The 19,061-nt window shown below is 45.1% G+C and overlaps 1 protein-coding gene across 2 annotated transcripts in view; it reads right to left on the bottom strand.

The window, feature by feature from the left end:
- Window positions 1–5,460, bottom strand: part of LOC135901835 (monocarboxylate transporter 9-like) — a 30,950-nt gene extending 25,490 nt beyond the window's left edge. Inside the window, exon 1 of one of the 2 annotated variants that reach the window (XM_065431683.1) lies at window positions 5,372–5,460. Coding sequence is in view for 1 of the 2 variants with exons in the window: in XM_065431682.1 (XP_065287754.1) it covers window positions 5,372–5,446 (75 nt within the window). In the remaining variant the exon portion in view is untranslated. The remainder of the gene's footprint in view (window positions 1–5,371) is intronic. The other variant, XM_065431682.1, reaches the window with a different exon arrangement.
- Window positions 5,461–19,061: the final 13,601 nt, after the last annotated feature.

Here is a 19,061-nt window from a genome sequence, read left to right as displayed (position 1 = left end):
CAAACTAGAAGACGTACCAATAAAAACGCCCACAAAAGTGTGCGCATATATATATTAAAGATAACCGAACAGACTCGCCCATTGAAATACTGATGAGAGCCGGAATCCTAACACTACAAAACCGGGCAGTGCTGACCCATTCTAGGCTTGCCTACCAGCTTTTACCCGACCTACTTAGCAATGAGACATATAGATAAATCTCAAGAACTGAAACACGGCCAACCCGCCTTAAGCGCTCCACAGACTCAATGAATACCTTTTCGTGCCAAATGCTTTAAGAATTATTCATTTCCGTTGGCCATACGACCATCAAATTATCTGATCCAGTCCATTAGTAGCAGCTGCTCATTACATATATTTGCCGTTTGTGTGGGAAAAACATTAGCCGTACAGCCATGATTTGCTTGCCTTGCTTTGCCACTGTTATCCCTATACGCCCGCACTCTTTTTCCTTTATGACCCGAGCTGTCTGTAATCAACATGCTTAGTAATATGGCTTGTAAACAACCTAATATTTGTTAATATGACGTACTTTATTAGCTATCTAACTTTACCGTTCATTTTCTTCTAGATGTTCTAGCAGTTCAGAAGTATAGCCATCTTTTTATGTTACACTGAGGTTTTCCCCTAATGCATCATGTGCACTTGTACATGCAGTTTATCCTTTCAGTGTGGCATATTTTTTATCACAGCTTACTATGTCGATGTTCAATTAGTTTCTTTCATTTTGATTCATTGGGTTCTAACTAGCTAACCGTATGTTGTAACTGTATCTTGGAGCTGTAATGGTGTGTTTATTTTTTTCGTTATCTAGGCAAAAACACCTTTCGCATTAACACTCTTCAAGTTATATGCTGTAAATATAGTCAGTTTGGTGTTTGCAACACCTACCATTGAAGTTGTCGTTCTTGTTATAATCTCTCGAGGGATTGATGGCATGTGTAATTAATTGAATACTGAGGTACCATCAGGCATCGCGAGCTCGTTTTCGCATGAAAGCGATAACATGACAACAAGAAACCCAACCAAACCAGATTAAAGCCACGCGAGAATATGAAGTCTACTAAAAGCCGTAAAATTAGGATGCTATCTACAGATGCACGCAAGTTTCCATCCTCCGCTTGCCAATTTAGAGACAAGCATGCGATGCATGTGGCGTCAAATGTGCTCAAAGCAGCGCTATGGTTCCAGTGCATATTCACCGAGAATGTGTATGTCGGCTGATGACGTTGCTGTTATGAAGGAAAGGAAACAGCTTCGTATGATGCGCGAATAACCAAACATCAAAAGTTCTGCGATAGGACAAGAACGCAAATAGTCTCTTCCACACGCCTAAAATAAAATGAAAATGCACCCATGGTGTATGTCTTGACATAGTAACGTACTACTGAAAGGTTTCAATGAATCCTTCATGCTCCACTTGACCGCGAATACGAGAAGTTTGTTGGATTTGCTGTAACAATTGTAACAATTATATTTATTCTGGACGTTGCAAAGCGTTTTGTGAGAGGTTTCTCCCATATAAAATTTCAACAAAAGCACCAGCTTTAGATAAAGCACTAGAGAATGAAAACCGAGGAGGCCCTGGATAGCCAGGGGTGTTACACACCGACCACTGACGCGAACTCTAGAGCAGGCAAGATTAGACCTCAGTGGGTAGAGAGCGTGGAGCAGACAAGGGCTCGGAAGATGAGTGGAGTGGCGCAAAACTGCCAGCCTAAACAGGCACTATGGAGCAACATGATTCGCCAGCAAGCGACCGTTGTCAGGCACACGGGCAGTGACCACACAGACCTCATAAACCCTTAGATAACCCAAAGTACGGAAATTGCTTTGTATACAGCTGTTACCAGCACTATCCAGTGCGTCGTGTGCTACACTTGAACCCAACGACAAGGCGCTTCTCTCTTCCCTCGCACGATGTGCGAGAATGGGCTTTATCGCGACCGTCTCGCAAATTCTGTCCGTCTTAATGCGCTGGCCTAAGGAAAAGCCGCCCCTAATTCAGTCAAGCTAACGATTTGGCTGGCTCTAATTAGTGAAATATGAAATAATAAAATCATGAAGGTCTACGTGCCGAATCCGAAATCTGATTGTAAGGAACATCCCATGGGAAACTGTAAAATTAGTCTGGCCAGCTGGGACTGTTTAACGGGCACCTAGTGCACGGTACACGCGCTTTCTCGCATTACGCCCTATCGGAAAACAGCCGCCGCGTCGGAACCCGCGACCTTCAGCTCGGCAGCGCAGCGGGCATAGCAACTGAGCGGCCACGGCGGTTCCTTTCGCTGGAATGCCCGTGTTGTTCATGTTTTTTGCTGGCTCTTTGTGCGTGACAGTAGGGAACTGTGAGTGGGTAAGCGATACGCATAATGTAGTTTGAGATTACTAAAAAAGCGCTCTGTGAAACAGACACTGCAGGAAAGGAAAGGGTACATTCGATGGAAGTGCTTTCCTGTATAATTTTTCTTTTCTGTGCTAATGAATCATGTGAAATATGCCCCGTCTAGGTCATATGAAAGTCGTTTTGATCTGCGGTGTCGTATTGGATAGTCGAGAGCGCTTTGTTGTGTGTGCTATGCTGAAATGTTTACTCTTTTCTTGCATGGCTTGAAGAAGGGCCGTATCTTATAAACACGATCGTCAATGCGTGAATTACACAGCCAAACAGCGGTAATTCTAGTAGTAAGCATGAATGGCACCCACATTGCTCAAGTGCGTGTTCTATTTATAAATTGTTTACCACACAATCTGAAGCAGTCGGTGGGGCTTCTTTAGATTAGAGTACGTACTGCCTTGCGTCGCTATTACACTCTGATTACTCAGGCCTCCTAACTATCGTATAGGTTCAGCGTTTCAACAAGTTTCCGGTACAGCAAGCACGCCTTGCAGGAGACAGGTAGCACAGTAACACAGACAATTCTATGAATGAGACGGCAACCAAAATTTAAGAGAATGCACGCATTGTTTTATCATCCTCCGTTGTACCATACCATCTTCTCAACATCATCATCAGCCTGGTTACGCCCACTGCAGGGCAAAGGCCTCTCCCATATTTCTCCAACAACTCCGGTCATGTACTAATTGTGGCCATACCGTCCCTGCAATCTTCTTAATCTCATCCACCCACCTAACTTCCTGCCGCCTCCTGCTACGCTTCCCTTCCCTTTGAACCCAGTCCGTAACCCTTAACGACCATCGGTTATCTTCCCTCCTCATTACATGTCCTGCCCATGCCCATTTCTTTTTCTTGATTTCAACTATTGCATTAACTCGCGTTTGTTCCCTCACGCCACCACTGAACCTTTCTTCTCAACAAGTGCGTCCTATTGATAGATACGTCTGTCCCTCAGCACTTATTTTTCTAAACTCTTACGTTTCCTGCGCTAATTCGCTTCACCCCATCAACTGGTGACGTTCTAGTATTTGATATGAAGGACGCGAGCTTTTAAGTGCAATACTTGTTGTTCAGACTTCGAAAAAATGTGACATATAAGAAACAGTCACCACGTGCGGCAATCAAAGCGGTGAGCGGCGTACTCCTTTCAGCTTTCCTATTTTAAAAGTAGCCCACACATGGTCATTCTCGTAAATACAAGTGCAAACACGTACGTATGCAAAGTCCCTTTTTTTTCAAACATGTTTTTGTATTTGACATGCAGCATATAGCGCGACTCGGCCTGTTCACTTGGTTTGTCTAAAGAGATATTACTGCGCGAGACGGCCCTACGTCCGGAAAACGAATTTAAAAGATTCACAGATTCACTTTCTGTTTATTGTGTTTGTAGAACAGGGTGCAATCACGCAAAACAAGCCTGCCGAAAGTGAAATGATGTCTCATTAGCCGAGACCCTAATAGCAACATATGCTGCACATAAGTCCTTAAATCAGTTCCGAAGAACACGGGAGCGACCCTTTCCTTGAATGCCTCTTTCACTTAATATTATGCAAGAGCGATGACACACAATCTGATATTTTTCGAATTGCAGCTGACATTGCGTCAGCCAAGGCTATCGAAGGTGCGTAAAGTGCTCGTCATCCCAGTGGTGACAAACCTTGTTGTAATCGAGCTGTATACAGTAACCCGGACCTCGTAGCTCACCGAAATCAGCTAATCATTCAAATTTTCCTCTCCTGTCCCGAGCCACGATGCGTACGAATTGGCTTTCTCGCAAACTCTCGAGATTTTGTCGGCATACGTTGCCGTCTTCCTTGAAGGTACAACTACCACGCGAATTAGCTGCTGCCGCGCAAAGTTGTTGGACCCCGATTTGCTTGGGGTGGAGGGGTGGGTAGAAAGGGACATCTACAAAGGCTTAATCATTGGAACGGGTTTCATGTGGATGTGCTACTCTTGCGGAACCGAAGAGACTGTACCACAATTTCCTTGTCATTGTTTCGCGTACGACTTCCAGTGTCGCTCTCACCGGGACTGCACTAGACCATTCAAAAATACATTCTTTCTACTGTTACAAAAAAAAACAGTTTATTATCGCCGATATGGTACTCGGGACAAGGCGCATAGCTTGCTCGTAGAATCTGGATAAGTGAATGAACCTGGAGTTGTCAAAAACAAACGTTGGCTGGCAGAGCTCCACGAATCATTTGGGTAACCTAACCTGCTAAAAAGAATTTCTAATAAGGGGTCATAATTAAGTCCTTCGGACACTCCTCTTAAATTTTTTGTCGTCGTAGTACTCATTATATTATTCATTTTTTTCTTTTTTATACTTCCGATTGTTCTATATGATCAATGTTTTGTTCTCTTCATTGGTTGCGGTATGACGACACATATAGGTAGGGATCACTGAAGAAAGCAAGTGTCTGTAAGAATAGTCTGCCGCCTGTCTTCGAGATACGTCCAGAAAAGATGCCTTGAGAACGTGCATGTTGGACGCAGAAGTCGAGGTGTCGTGTGAAGATTGTCGTGTGAGGTGTTGTGTGAAGCTCTATAGTCTTTCAAGCACCCTTACCCTCTAGTATCTTGTGTAGGCCCCCGGGAATCACTGGCACAGCTGTGGGAATAAATGTTTAGGCAAGCTATGGAACGGCTAGTTGGTTTTCTTCCCCGTAAAAGTATCTCGTGGAAAATGACAATCCTGAACAAAATAACTGCTCGGCCAAAGTTTTAAGTTTCTAGTAACAGTTTGGCCGCATGAGTGCTCGTATTTGTCCAATCTTGCGTAACAAACGATAAAGCCCATATTAAAGAGCCGTTTGTAAAGTTCATGACCAGCAAATTTTCTGCCCGTTCATACTGCTCACTTAAAAAAGCATCCAAGACCAAATATACGATCAATTTGTTCTTTGCCTACAACGACTCACCCAATAAGTGAAAGGGGTCAAAGATAGGTATCAAAAGGGTGCCTACCTCTGTTTCAGACACTGCTGGCCGGCAGATGCTCCTTCGGCGATGAGCCGACAAAAAGGGTCTCGTGAAACTCATGCGCAAGGCGCGACGCACTTAACAATGATGTTATCTGATAAGCGGACATGCCATAATTGACGTAGGCTGTGCGCAAGCTGCCATTCTGAGGCTGCCATTCAGTGGCTTCGAGTCAGAGAGCCGTGTGTGGCACCGGTGCCAATTTGTTGCTAAGGTAACGCTCCGCTGTACATAGTTAGGAAATAGACTGCTTGAAAAAGGGATGACTTGCTGGCACGTCGATTCAAGTTATAGGACGGGCTGCTATATTGTGTATGTGCATTTAAGTATATGCTGCGTATAAAAATTATCAATTACATCATTGCACTGTTTGCAACGAAAATAATTTCAAGCAAGCAAGGTAACCGGGAGCCACAGGTATAGCGGTACCACAATCTGGCCCGAATGGCGCATCCAATAGAAGGATTTCTGATTATCTAAACCTAAGGCATGTCAATTTGTATACGAAGTCAATAATACGCGATCCTGAGAGGAACAGCAACAAGGCGCAAATCTTAGTGGTGCATTAGGATCTTCAACGCCTAGATTGCACACACAGCACTTGCTAAGATTAGGCAGCTTTTGCCGAAGTCCAAAATACTAGTTGGCCACGCTACACGCGCAGGCTACTCTTGAAATTCGAAACCTTGCCAACTTCTTGCTTTCCCGCACCTTCCGGGAGAACAAAATGTTTTGGGAGAGATCACTGCCCAGTGGCATCTCGCTTCGCGCACGCCGAAAGAAACGCCTTCCGTCTGTGGTTTCAAACGGTTTTATAAAATTACATATAATCGACTGTCGCTAAGGCGCACCTTATGGTACTTGCAATGTAATTGTACAGAATCGCACACCCTTTTGGCCCAGCACTTTGCATATACTGACCGAAATTGTGCAGTCCTGTGAGCATACAATCTCACGCCACACAAGCGTAGGATATTACCCACTTGTGATCACTCAGCCCAGCTCTATTGTTTGATAGGAGGTTCCGAATAATGCTTGCATTTTCACTCGGCCGAGCACACTGTTATCTTAAGTATCTTTGATTGCGTGCCAGGCATACAGGCATCGCAGATTTTCCAAAACGATCCACAATTATGCATGGATGCAGACTTTCACTTCGTATTTTATTATTAGGTTTTATTGCCCATCACCCAGAAATTTAGGTGCTATCTTCCGCAAGAATTACATGCCTACTAAATTTACAGTATACAGGGTGCGTGCAGCTGCTTTATGGAAAGAGTGCGTGATAATGTAAAAAAAAAATGCCCCGACACAGTTGTGCAGGAAAAGTACATGCTGCTGAGATAGTTAGTGCTGGCTAAAAAACGTAATATTGCGCCGTGAATCAGTTATTAAGACAGATACAGACCTACGTCAGGGGTTGATTATTTTATTCGTGAGGCCGCAAGCAGCACAGATGGCTTTTCCGAGTTGCAGACATCACTCCCACAACAGAGCGCACAGGAAGTGTATCCAAAGCAGCAAGATCAAATTGAGATAATTGAAGAACCCATGCTCTTTGTACAGAAGACAAGAAATATGCAGTACATTTACCATAGGTATTGTTACGGGGCAACCCTTAATATAGCGTCATAGCGAAGACGACAAAATAATTTTTGCGCGGTCTCTTTTGAATGATGCTCGGCGCGGCTACGCTTCTGCCAATATATTCTGCGAACACTACTTCGCAATTGTTCCGTCATTGCAAACAATAGTCCACTATCTTTCCTGAAGGTGTGAGGTTTCGATCCCCGTACTTTTTTTTGACCCACTCCAACTCAGCTGGCACCAATGTGTGTAGTCACGGCATAGGAAAAGTCCTGCTACGACCTTGACCGCGTTATCGTGTTATCGCCTACGACAGCCATATCCTGTGTACACCAGGATGCAGCTACTCTAATGTTAAGTGGGAGGTTCCAGCTCTCGTTTGGCATACTGCTTAAGTCTCCCCTTACTTGTACAGTCGGCCCTTTTCTGGCGTCACTGATCATCATTCTTTCTGCTTGCTTTATTACCTGAAAGATCCTCCTGCTCGGCTCACTTCCTTAGCCTTACGACTTCGAGTGTGTTTTTACTTGATTACTTGCAAATTCAGGGGCCTACACCAACATTCCGACTGTATGTAGCATTGGAACATTTACCAACCTGACGCCGGAGACGCTTAGGCGGGCTGCTGCATTAACGCGACAGCGTGAAGGTCCCCGTGTCGCTGAAATTCTGGCATCGGCGTCCGGCTCCTACTTCCCCTCAGCGAAAATTTCCGTATATATTTAAGTATGCGTATATGTCATGCCTCGCTACGTGAAATGTGGTATACGCAGGTTACATTGTGGAACCATTCAATCACTAAAGTTGCTCATACCTTGTCTTGCATTTATGGCAAACTGATTCCTCGGAATTTTGAGAATGACATCCCACAAATAAATGTCATGAACCAGAACAGCGACAGCGCATGCCTTTTGTATTTTGTCAGACTGAAATATTACAACTGGGAAACCTTCACCGAAACCAGAAAGGTGATATATTATTTTTGGTGCGGCTGTGCAATACCTCCAGCTAGTGCACACTAGACGCCCCTTTCTACCCGAAAGTTCGCCTCTGCGCATAGTGTTTGCTGCCAGTGTTTGCCGGCAAACATTAAGGTTACATAAGTTGCAGTAGACGGAAAGCGGTAGAAGCAGTCAGGGATCCTTGAATGCTATTGCGTCGCACTTTTAAAGACGAAGCTTAAGCGCCCTCCATATTTTCAACATTGCTGACGACTAACGTAGGAATGTCTCCTTGTGATGCTCATCGACTGCCTTTAATCTTCGCCTATGCAGAAGCATCACTAAGCATGTCCCGTTGGCAGGACAACGTGCCATATATTATCGCAACTCTCTAGCCCATGATCCGAACCTGCTCCTTCTGATCCCAAAGCAACTGCTCCTGCGAGTTCTGCGTGAACCTCACGACCCAACAACCACAGGGAACCTCGGAGCCTTCTGTACTTGCTATCGTCCTCACCGTCACTCATTCTGGGCCGGTCTTGCCCATTTCTTACGTCATTAAATACGTTATACTTTGCGGGCACTGTCAGCCGCGCAATAAAAAAGCCGTTTTTCCTGCCTTTCTATGCAATAAGTTAACGTACCGGCCGAGCCATTCTTTCGCATTAGATTGAAACCTTGGCTTCTTCTCAACATCTATCTTCTAGAACAAGTCGGTCGTGGTGAGCGACATTTGCGCCATACTAACCAGGTTCCTAAAAAAGACGACCTCCGTTCACCTAAAATGGGCATCAAGCCGCGTCGAGGTTTGCTGCATTAAAGGCGTGGACGGGTTTGCAGCCAGCGCTCCTTAGCTCAGTCCGAGCGCCACCGTACTAGTGTAGAGAAACGTGCACCGCTTCATCTGACGTCACTTGTTGGCATACAGCCCCGATCCTAGCAGAGCGCACATAGATATGCTGCCGCCCATCGGTTTGCAATTTGCGACGCGTCGGCAGCATGCAAGCCTTCAACGAATTCGCGTCCGTCGTTTGCGATCGCCGTGGAGGATGAAAATAAACTAGGGGAGAGGATTAACGTCATGCAGCCAACATAGATTAGAAAATTATGTGTGAAGCCACTACCTTCGCTTTTTCTCTTCCCAAATACCGACCCAGCGTTTGCATTGCAATGACCCCAAAAATGTGCGCAGCGTGAAATTTGTTCATGGTGCGTTTTACTCGGTGGACACATGTTCGCGTACTTTCCTACCACTCTGTGCACCACTGCATGCCTTGTACACCGCATAAAATTAGGGTGAGGAGGAGCAGTGCCAAACTGTTGCGAGAGCGCATGATTAACCGGCCCACTTGAAACTTTGGATACGTGCTACGCATAATATATGCCTATTGTTGTGCACATAGCAAATTTTGCTGTTTTAAGTTCTAAGGCAAGCTGAGAAAGATTTGAAGCCTTTCATAGAAGCGAACGAACAGACCAACATTTAGGGTTTCATGACGTTTATTTTACCCCCAAATGAGGCACAATCTCGAAAATCTGCCTGCGTATTATTAATCTGGTTCTCCACATTTTGCAAGATATAAACGACGCATCAATGTATTTCTTTCTTCTTTTCAGAAAACTGAAATTTTGGTTCTAACGTTTTCGAGCACTTCTATGCTGTCCTTTGCCAGAAATACTGCCAAACATAAAGATTTTTGATGCGAGAGCGTCAAATAGCCCTTTGAGTGAAAAAGCCGGCGCCTGGTCAGCTGAAGCAGCGGAAGAGCACCTAAACTCGCATTGCCATTGGCAGCTACTCCACATCACAAGCGCGCCTCGACACAGCCGAGCGGGTGAAAGGGCCCACCTGCTGCCTCACCATAGTCCGACAGTAGTGAAGAGCAATGCGGATTTTCCCCCGTCAAAGGACCCCTTTCAGTCTATAGTGTCATTGCGACAACGTGACGTCGCGGTCGACCGCTTTACACCTACGTGTAGCGCCGTTGGAGCCAGTTTTCTCTGGGTGCGTCTACACGCACAAGTAGTTCCAGAGGACGCCTATATTCTGAGCGAAAACAAAACGTTAGCTAGAATTACTCATCTGCACATTAGAGTACAACAGGTGAAGTGGCTTATTTGTCAACTGGAGTAGCGAGTTGAACAAGAAAATGTAATGCAACTGAATATATGATCCTAAAGGGTTAACAGAGCGCACAGACGGGGACAGCGTAAGCGACAACAGGTGTCCTGTTGCTGCTCATTCTGTCTCCGTCTGTTTGAGCTGCTAACCCTTCAAGATGCTTTACCAACTAAGCACCAAGCCGTTGTGAAAATATAATCTACGCTGGAGCATGCAGTGCAATAAAAAACAAGTAATTTTTCTTTCTTTTGCTGTGGTTGTTTAGCTGCGAACATCAACGCATTTTCTACAGGAAGTTGCCTACATTTTGCAGCAATATAAGCTTTAGGAACGAATTACGATTGCAACTTTGTTGTTGGCGCTCAATTTATGCTGTTCCGGATTTTTCCTTATCCGCTTCCTTGGTTCTGCCTGCGCCTCTTGTGCTTTTGCGCATTCCCGGCTTTCTCTTCCGCCATGGAATCTGATTAGGTGACATTGGATTGTGCTTTATCGTTCTCGACATAGAACTGTGGTGCATTAACATCTACGCCACACCGGTGATACAAGAAAAACAAAAGCGCTCCGAACGGATGGTGATCAGGAACGCATACGTTCACTTGCAACATCTGAACCGCGAGCTCACCCTGGAAAAAATGTTCGCGAAAGTGAGTGATAATCTTGAACTCCGCGTGATTTTGGTGGTGGACCTAAAGATGGAGGTGAAGGAAAATGATTAAAATGTCGCGACGCCCTCCCGAAAGTGACCGCAAAGCGCGGGCCAGAGACAACGCACAGAAGTGCACGATGATTTCATGAAGTGTACATTGCGGCCTTGCGTACATCGCTTCTTTTTTTTCGCTTTAATGAGATTCCGACAACAAAGATAGTTGCCGCTGATATCAACACTAGTGGTGATATAACACCCCTGAAACCATGGACTGTGCCCCACCTGCTCAGTGACATCGGATTCAGGAGTGAGAAGATGGGGCGGAACTCGCTGCTGATAGAGCGGGACGACATTGTCGCTTCGCAGCAGCGGTACCTGTATGACATCGTCAAGTACAGGAAGCACGATCTAAAGATATTTTTATTCGGGGCACACGCTTTTGACTGTTTGGATGGGCATGGCTGTTGCTTCGCACCGCAAAGCCTTCATGCACGGCTTGCCGACATGTTTGAAGCAACCGTCAAGGGCAAAGCCGGCGCCTGATTGCGAGGGACATAGGCAGCAAAGAGGGCTTCGTCGTTGGTTGCATGGATGTTTTTATGGGTAAAATTACCGGTGACTACCACGAGCAGATGGACGGCACCTGCTTTGGAAGGTGGTATTATGCCGGTTTGGAGCGACTGGCTCAAGGTGACGTCATTGTTATGCACAATTCCTTGTACCATTCGCAGCTGGAAGAAGCAGTGCCTACGACTGCTTCGCGCAAGAATGTAATTCTGGACTTACTTCAAGAGAACTTGTTTGGGAAAAGAAAGCGGTCAAAAAGGAGCCCCTGAACATTGCGGCCTCTGCAAAGCTACGGGACGTCAAGTATCAAATTGACGGTGCCGCTGATAGAGCAAGGTACATTGTACTTTGGCTCCCGCCCTAAAATTGCGAGCGCAATCCAATTAAGCTCATATAGGCGCATATGAAGCAAGGTCTGGCAGCCACGAATGCCACACTTAAGCTGGCAGGTGTAGAGGAGCTCCCAATAAAAGAAGCCGTCAAGGTAACAGGCATACATTGGGCAAACGCTCTTCGGCATGCGATTGACATTAAACCAATGTTCATGCAAGACAATTTTGCAAGTGCGCATGTTGAGCCTATCGCCATACCTCTGCTTGAAGACGACATGGATTCTGACAGTGATATGCCCGGTATCGAGCCGCTCGAACATGTGTTTAGCTGAAACTTATTGCCCAGTGCTCTGAAACAAGTATTGAGCTCCATGGTTCCAGTGCTGCCTCTGCTACTGCTGGTAAAAACTTGTTTCGCGTGGTAACCTACATACAGCCATTTCTCCACAAGTTGAGAGCGCCTATTCCCCGGGGCCACCAGAGCCACGACCACTGATGGCATCATTTCTGGTGTACTGTGAATGCTCTTGCAAAGCGAATCCTAGCCCCTTGGGTGCACTCCCTTCCAGGCTCACATGGGCTTTGTGACCACAGGTAGTGCATTCTTCACATTGTTGAGACTTCAACGCAGCCACCATCCCATCTCAAAGAGACTTCAACCAAGATCCGACAGGATGACATGATCGGAGATTGCGTACTCGATGCAGTGCTGAGACAACCCCCCCTCCCCCTCCTCCCCCCCCCCCACAACGACATCCCTCAAAAAACGAAAAACAACCAGTTCACCTCCTTTCTTCAGTCATGAATTAAGCCGAATACGTGCAGTGCTGACCGTCTACTTGACAGAAGGTGCGTCCAAAGATGGCCAGAATTCATTTACTCCAGCTAGACAGCACCGGAACTGTTCCAAGCTATCGTCTAGAAGAAAGGCCACGTGCACACCGGACAAAAATTTTGGCCGCAGAGGGAGACTAACTATTCACTCGCAGAGTGTGAAGTGTGTGCAAGCCGATGAAAGCGAGTTCACCAACCTCACTTAAAGCTGAATGAATTCTCCATAGAATGGCACTAAGGCTCATTGGGTGACACTGTGCAAATGATAAGAATGGAATGTGTTACCTACATGAATAGACGCTAAATTAACCTACGTGAGAGCATGTAACTGAACACTGTATGCCTGTGTGACTGAAATTTTCATCTGGTGCAGCGTTAAGAACAAAAAAATCTGCTTCAGTGTCTCATCCCCGATCTCATTTGCTGTGAATAACCCAGCAATGGTGCGATGCAGCTGTCTGAGCCAAAAGCGACTTCTGATGCAACAGTAAGGAAAAAAAGTTGCTTTAGTGTTTCATTTCTAATTTGATTCTGTTTAGCTTGTAACTGGCTACTGCCTTCGAATACAGGAATTCGGCTGCAAAAACAGTTTTTTTTATTTATTGAATAGCCTGCTATGATAAAATGTATAAGCGTGAGCAGAGTCATTAATTAGGCCTGTTGGTTGAACATAGTGCTATGCTACGGCACTGGAACAAACGGAGACAACCGAGGCACACAATGAACACAGACACAGCGCTAACTTCGAAAAATATGTTTATTTTATCAGTGCGCAGCTAGTTTTAAAGCGAACACTTGGCAAAAAGCAAGAACATCACACATGCGCACGTAAACTGCTCGTACCGTCATCGCACCCTCAATTTTCAATCAAGGTAAGTCAGCTCTTTTCACACAAGGCTATCGGGGGACAACTTACACAGTTATTTCCTGCAGATGAAATTGCGGCAGCCTGGATAATTTCTCTAGTAATGCTCAATTTTCTCGCTATTGGAATCTTGCATTTGTCGAAGGCAGGTTTGCACCCACATTCTCGACAGTGCACGACTAGATGACCTTGAATGGTGTTGTTACCGTTGTTGTGGTGCTCTTTAGCCGATCTTTGATGCATCAACCGCTTTGCGCGATGTACACTTTAGCACATGAGATAGGTATGTCATATACAACGCGCTGGGCAGACTATGTGAAGCGCTGTCTGTGATTAGTTTTACATTGGGCCTTCTCTTGGAAGATAGCGAAAGTTTGCGTACTCAGTGATGCTAGTTTTTTAGGCGCGGAAAAAACATCAACGTTTGCACTCTGGCCATCGTTCTTATGGTTGTGTAAGATTCCATGAAAATACAGAATAAGCTGCCTTTGCGTTGTCACGACTTTGTCCTTCCGTGAGCTGTGTCCGTGCGCGACCAGCTCTTTTAACTTTCTCAAGTGAGCCTTCCGCGACAGTAATCTGCAAACGTAAGGCATACCCAGCTGCGCGAAGGCAGATGCAACAATAGTTCTCTTCACGAATTTAGAATGTACAGTCCCAAATGGAAATAAAGGCTTGTTTGCCCTTGGCTGGAACACCCAGCGCATGTATAGTGTCAGAAACTGAAACTTCAGGCCTATAAAAGGAATGTTAATTTCTTCAGAATGCTCGAGAGTGAAAGTTAGGGAGCTTAAAACAAAACTAGCACAGTTTTCACTGCTACAAAGAGTTCACCGTTATTTGAAACATCAAGAAGAACTAAAAAATTATCGCCGCACCTAAAAATACGAACAACATTTAAAACTTGCAACTGTACGTTAAGATTCCCATCATATTTAGCTAAAGATGTTGTTGCGAGGCGGACACACACACGAGTGTTGCTTATGGAAGGCTAACGCTGTAGGCACCAGTTAACTTTAGATCACGTTGGCCGAAGGGCCCGAAAAGTTTATAATCGTTTGAAACCACAGACGTTTGCGGCCTCTGTGTGCGAAAAGTTTATAAAAAGTTCATAACCGTAAAGCTTCGGAATTGAAATCCATGCATCCGTCAATTCCGCCGCCTCCGCGAGATGCTGCGATGAGCACGCTGGCCTTCAAGATGCCCTTGAAACTTCGTGCTCGGGTGGGGCTCCTTGTGCTATGTGTCTCCAGGTGCATGGGTGTTGCCAGAAAGTCCAGCCCGAGTTTTCAACGTTCGTGCCGAAATGCCTTTTAGAGTGTGAAATAGACATTCTAGACAAAATCCCTAATGATTTCCGGTGCCGGGGGCTGTTTTAGTCAGCGTGCATGACAGTACGAAAAGAATTGGAGGGGGGTGCTGTCCTTAGGCCCCATAAGCCCTCCGCCTGGCTACGCCCCTGACAACATTCTTCGACTTCTCAAAGTGGCATACCAGCCCCACTACGTGTTTGGATGTGCGCCACAGTACGCTGACGTGGACTGAGTGAAAAGCTAGTGCAACGTGATTTGAGATCCTACAACTTTCTACAACTATTAGTGCATCCAACTATATAAGGTCGTGCTGGACGGCATTACGCAATCACAGCGGAGCTGATCAAAAGCTCAAACCATCCACGCGGTGGGTCTTAAGCCATTCTACGCGCGCTTACCAGCTTTGGGACGTTATTGGTTTTCTAATAAACTGGGTTTTGTTTCTCGCTTTCGTGCTCTTTTTGCAGCATCGGGAGGATGCTTTTGAAGAAGGAGGCTATTGACGCGCGTAACTATATTTTTCAGGTGATCGCTTTTCACCGCATATCAAATGTTAAACGCCATTGCTCGGCGCAAGACATTCCTTTGTGCACAGGAAGTCTCTCCAATGTTATCTCTGGTTCTCTTTGCTACCTATGTTTTCACCGAAATTTCTGTAATCAGATTGTGTGCGGGACGGGAACCTGCCGCTATCTTTGTGCTTGAGTGTTGCTTTGTGGGCACCAGTTTGGTTCACTAAGACTTACCCCGTATTCTTAAACACGCCTTCACTCCACGCTTGTGCTCGACTCAGCCAAGTCAAGGCGACGGGACTTCCTTCACTCAAGGCACCGTTGCGTTTCATGAACACTACTCCACCCTTCCTCCGCCGAGGAACGCCTCAAAAATGCGCCCTTGACTCGAGTGAAGTGCACCGTCCAAGAAAAGTATCTGATATCGAGACTATTCCTAAATGTTCCTGTAGAAACTATCATTATTTAGGACAAGTATGTGTTTCCATTAATTCATCTTCCTAATCAAACGGCTACATGGCGCAATGCACAAATTTAGCTCGGCAACGCTGCCATTGCGAGCATTCGACTGAACGATCAAGCCGGAGTTGTGTTTGAGGCCTGGTTGTAAATCAAGAAAATTTGCACCGGTATTTGTCAGCTGCTCCTTGTTTCCCAGTGCTTCATTGGTTGTTCAGGTTGCGGTTGTTAATCGCGGTTATTATGGGTGATTTTGTCCGTGTGTGTATAGTAACTGAGCCAGATTGACTTCGAAAGAGGCCACAGATAGAACGGCCGATGGGCAGCTTTGCTTACCTTCAAGATTCAAGATCGATTGGTGCTGAAAGTTTGCTGAAAGCAACGAGAGGACAGAAATACGGGTGAGTGAAGCATTTTTGCATAGAAGCACATCATGTTGATGCGGTTTTCGCAAGGTTGCTCCGGCGCTGTCGATAAAAGGTTTTCAATATGCTAAAGCATGAATGTTGTTCATGTTACGGGCATTAGCACCTGAAGCATATTTGAAGCAGCATAAGCTTGCGCAAAACAATTTTTTTTACTAATCGGAGTTTGTCGGAGATTTGGCAGGACAGTCTGTTATTGGTTCCACTTTTTAAAACAAAAATGCAGAATGTACCGATCGGCGCCTATGTCCAACGGCCATTCCGATATAGCGTATGAAATCTTTCAGCATTGAGGGGAAGCCGTTATAGTGTTAATGTGGCAGAATGCATATGGTTGTGTGCATAGCACCGGCAGGTTGAAGAAAAGCGTTTTTGAGTCCTGTACTTTGTTTTCGAAACCGTGGTGGTTGGTCGGTTTGTTCAAAATGTAGCACACAAATTCAGTGAACCAGCATTTGTACCTGCATTTCCAGTGCTTCTTCACTTCACATACACGCTACACAATGTTTTAATCTTCAGAAAATTTCACTTGTCAGTAGTTCATCACCAACATTAGTGCTTTTTCTCCTTGCCTTTTTCAATGTGCTATGTGGTAGCATCTGATGCATATTCCATAAACTGCGCCTTAAGTTTACGCTCTGGCCACAATTTTTTAGTTGTGCTATGTCGTTTCATTTCCGTTGCTTAGGTACACTGATTTTACTTAGCGCGCGACCATCCAGTTTACATACCATTTCTGGCATTCTGGTGCAGGATGTGAGCTTCTTACTGCCCACAATTTGTTATGCAGCAGTTTCGTAGCATTTGCAGCCAGCACTTCAGTATTCTGAAGCTACTTTAGCACGAGCTAGTGTACATTAAAATTATTCCATAATTTTATGGTTAATTGCAGCTTGTTTTATTTAGCGGTAGTAATACACTCTATGATGTATTTTTCAGGATCGTCATTGTGACAGTCTGCAAGATCATTTGGCCTGATTTGGGATCCTACAAGACACGCTACTACCCTGCGTTTTGTTTCTCGGTCAAGGGGTGCAGTTCTGCAAGCCCCATAACAGCCAGCTCGCATTAGTGTCCAATAGAAAAAAGCGACATTCAGTCATGAAATTCATTCTTGCAACTCACATAATTCATCTTAAGCTCAAGCTAGAACCAGAGCAGACACAGCATATATTCTGCAAGGGTTGCCATTACATGCCATCGGGTGCCTACACCCGACAGGCTACTATCTGGAATACAGGTGGAGTTTTATTCTAGAATATATTTGTAAGCAATACTACTGTTTCTGTTTGCAAGATCAGAGCTCACGCTGCATTTTCCTAATATCAAAGTACAAAAAAACGGGCATAATGTCAAGTTGGTTTAGAAAAAATAATGGCACTTGGATTGACCAGCAGTTATTAAGGGGTACGTGCTATTTTAAAAAATATGGCTGAAGAAAAACACCTGTATAAAAATACAATCACTTCAGCTACAACGTGCCTATGAAGGCAAATGCATGCAGTCAAACTGCTTTTAGTGGTGACGTTGGAGTTGATAGGATGTCAGATACCATGGGATAGACATAGTCACCAAAATATTGCGACAACTATTGCAGTGCAGCAGGACACATTAACTGGAGTTCTTCGCGTGCACACTAATGCAAGCGCATCCCACACAGCACACTTGGAAACACAGTTGCTCTGCGTGCTTGTGTTGGCAGCCTGGTTCCTGCATAAGACAAAGAGTAGGCGATAAATATACAATGATGTTAAGGCGCATCAAAAGAAGCTTAGGTTCTGTACTCGTTTTCTTTAGTTTACTTTTCGTGCTAATTAAATTCGTTTAGAAGTGTTATCTTCTAGAGCGCAATTTTTTTTTACTATAATAAACTCGTACTATTTTTATTTATATTTGCAAAGAAACATTTCTCAGCTGGTTTGGCGCTTGCGCAGCCACACCGACTTACATTGATCTGACACTTACCTAATGAACCCTCTAGAGAGCGGGGAATGTTCGCAACAAAAATATGCGAGATATATCTGCTACCACGTGCTAGCAATGTCTGTACTAGGAGCTGTCACTGCACTGCTACAGCTTCTTTATCACATTAAAGGATAGTGTGATGTGCAAAAAGTACACTCTGTTCTATCGTTATTGCGTTTTTTACTCAAATAAAACATTCCATTCACCTGTGCATACATGCAGGTACAATACTGAATTACGTTTCATAACTGGCCACTTCCTTGTTGGGCTCGGATGTTCATAGGCATGATAAGCTAATAAAACTTAATATATTGAAGCAAGGCTCACGTAATTATTGTTTACGACTTTAAATCCACCTAGTACACGCGGTCTACACAAAATGAAAGTACATTATTTTGGTTTCCCTAGCGCAACGGCTGCATGGAACTAAAGAAAATCAAAAAAATTTTAAGTTAACGCACCTGCTCTTTTATAGAGATAATCGCCTTGGTGCAGTGTGCTTCGCCGTCATTGGATTACAGTAGTCAGTGACGATCTACTTTAGTGCAAATCGCGCGAACGCGGGCGACTGGCGGCACTTGCACAAGCAATACACACACTAATCGCAGGAATCTTCGTCGTTGTTTTCTTTTCGTGGGTTTGAAGTCCACCGCACTTATGTATCGAGCGGTGCTTGAAATGATGCGGCCTTGTACGATCAGCTGCGAGAAACACGCAAATGCTCTAGCGACAATAGTAGTTTTAAAGCACTCTCGCGAAGAATGCCTGTATGCAGTTCAACAACTGGCTCATGCCAGGAGTGATACGACAGTCACTGCACTAGCTCGCAATCTTCTTCACAGGACGGCCGATCTGTCTCGGCGCTGCACTGGAATAATTACGTTGCCTAAGTGCTCCAGAGGATTGAACCGGTCCCAAAAACGAAGCGTTTGAGAATGCGGAGCATCGTTAACCAAAGGAAATCTACGGAGGGAACTGGCGTCCGTACGAAAAAGCTGACGAGGCGAGCGACAAATAAGAAGGCCGCCATGTTTACGCACTAACTTCATTCAAGGAGCGATTCAAGGTAGCTGCGAGGGTACCTTGACATTCTCGAGTAAAACG

Source organism: Dermacentor albipictus, chromosome 2, assembly GCF_038994185.2.
Source record: "Dermacentor albipictus isolate Rhodes 1998 colony chromosome 2, USDA_Dalb.pri_finalv2, whole genome shotgun sequence".
Lineage (NCBI taxonomy): Eukaryota > Metazoa > Arthropoda > Arachnida > Ixodida > Ixodidae > Dermacentor > Dermacentor albipictus.
The sequence above is the reverse complement of the archived record's forward strand: the minus strand, read 5'-3'. Positions and strand labels throughout refer to the sequence as shown.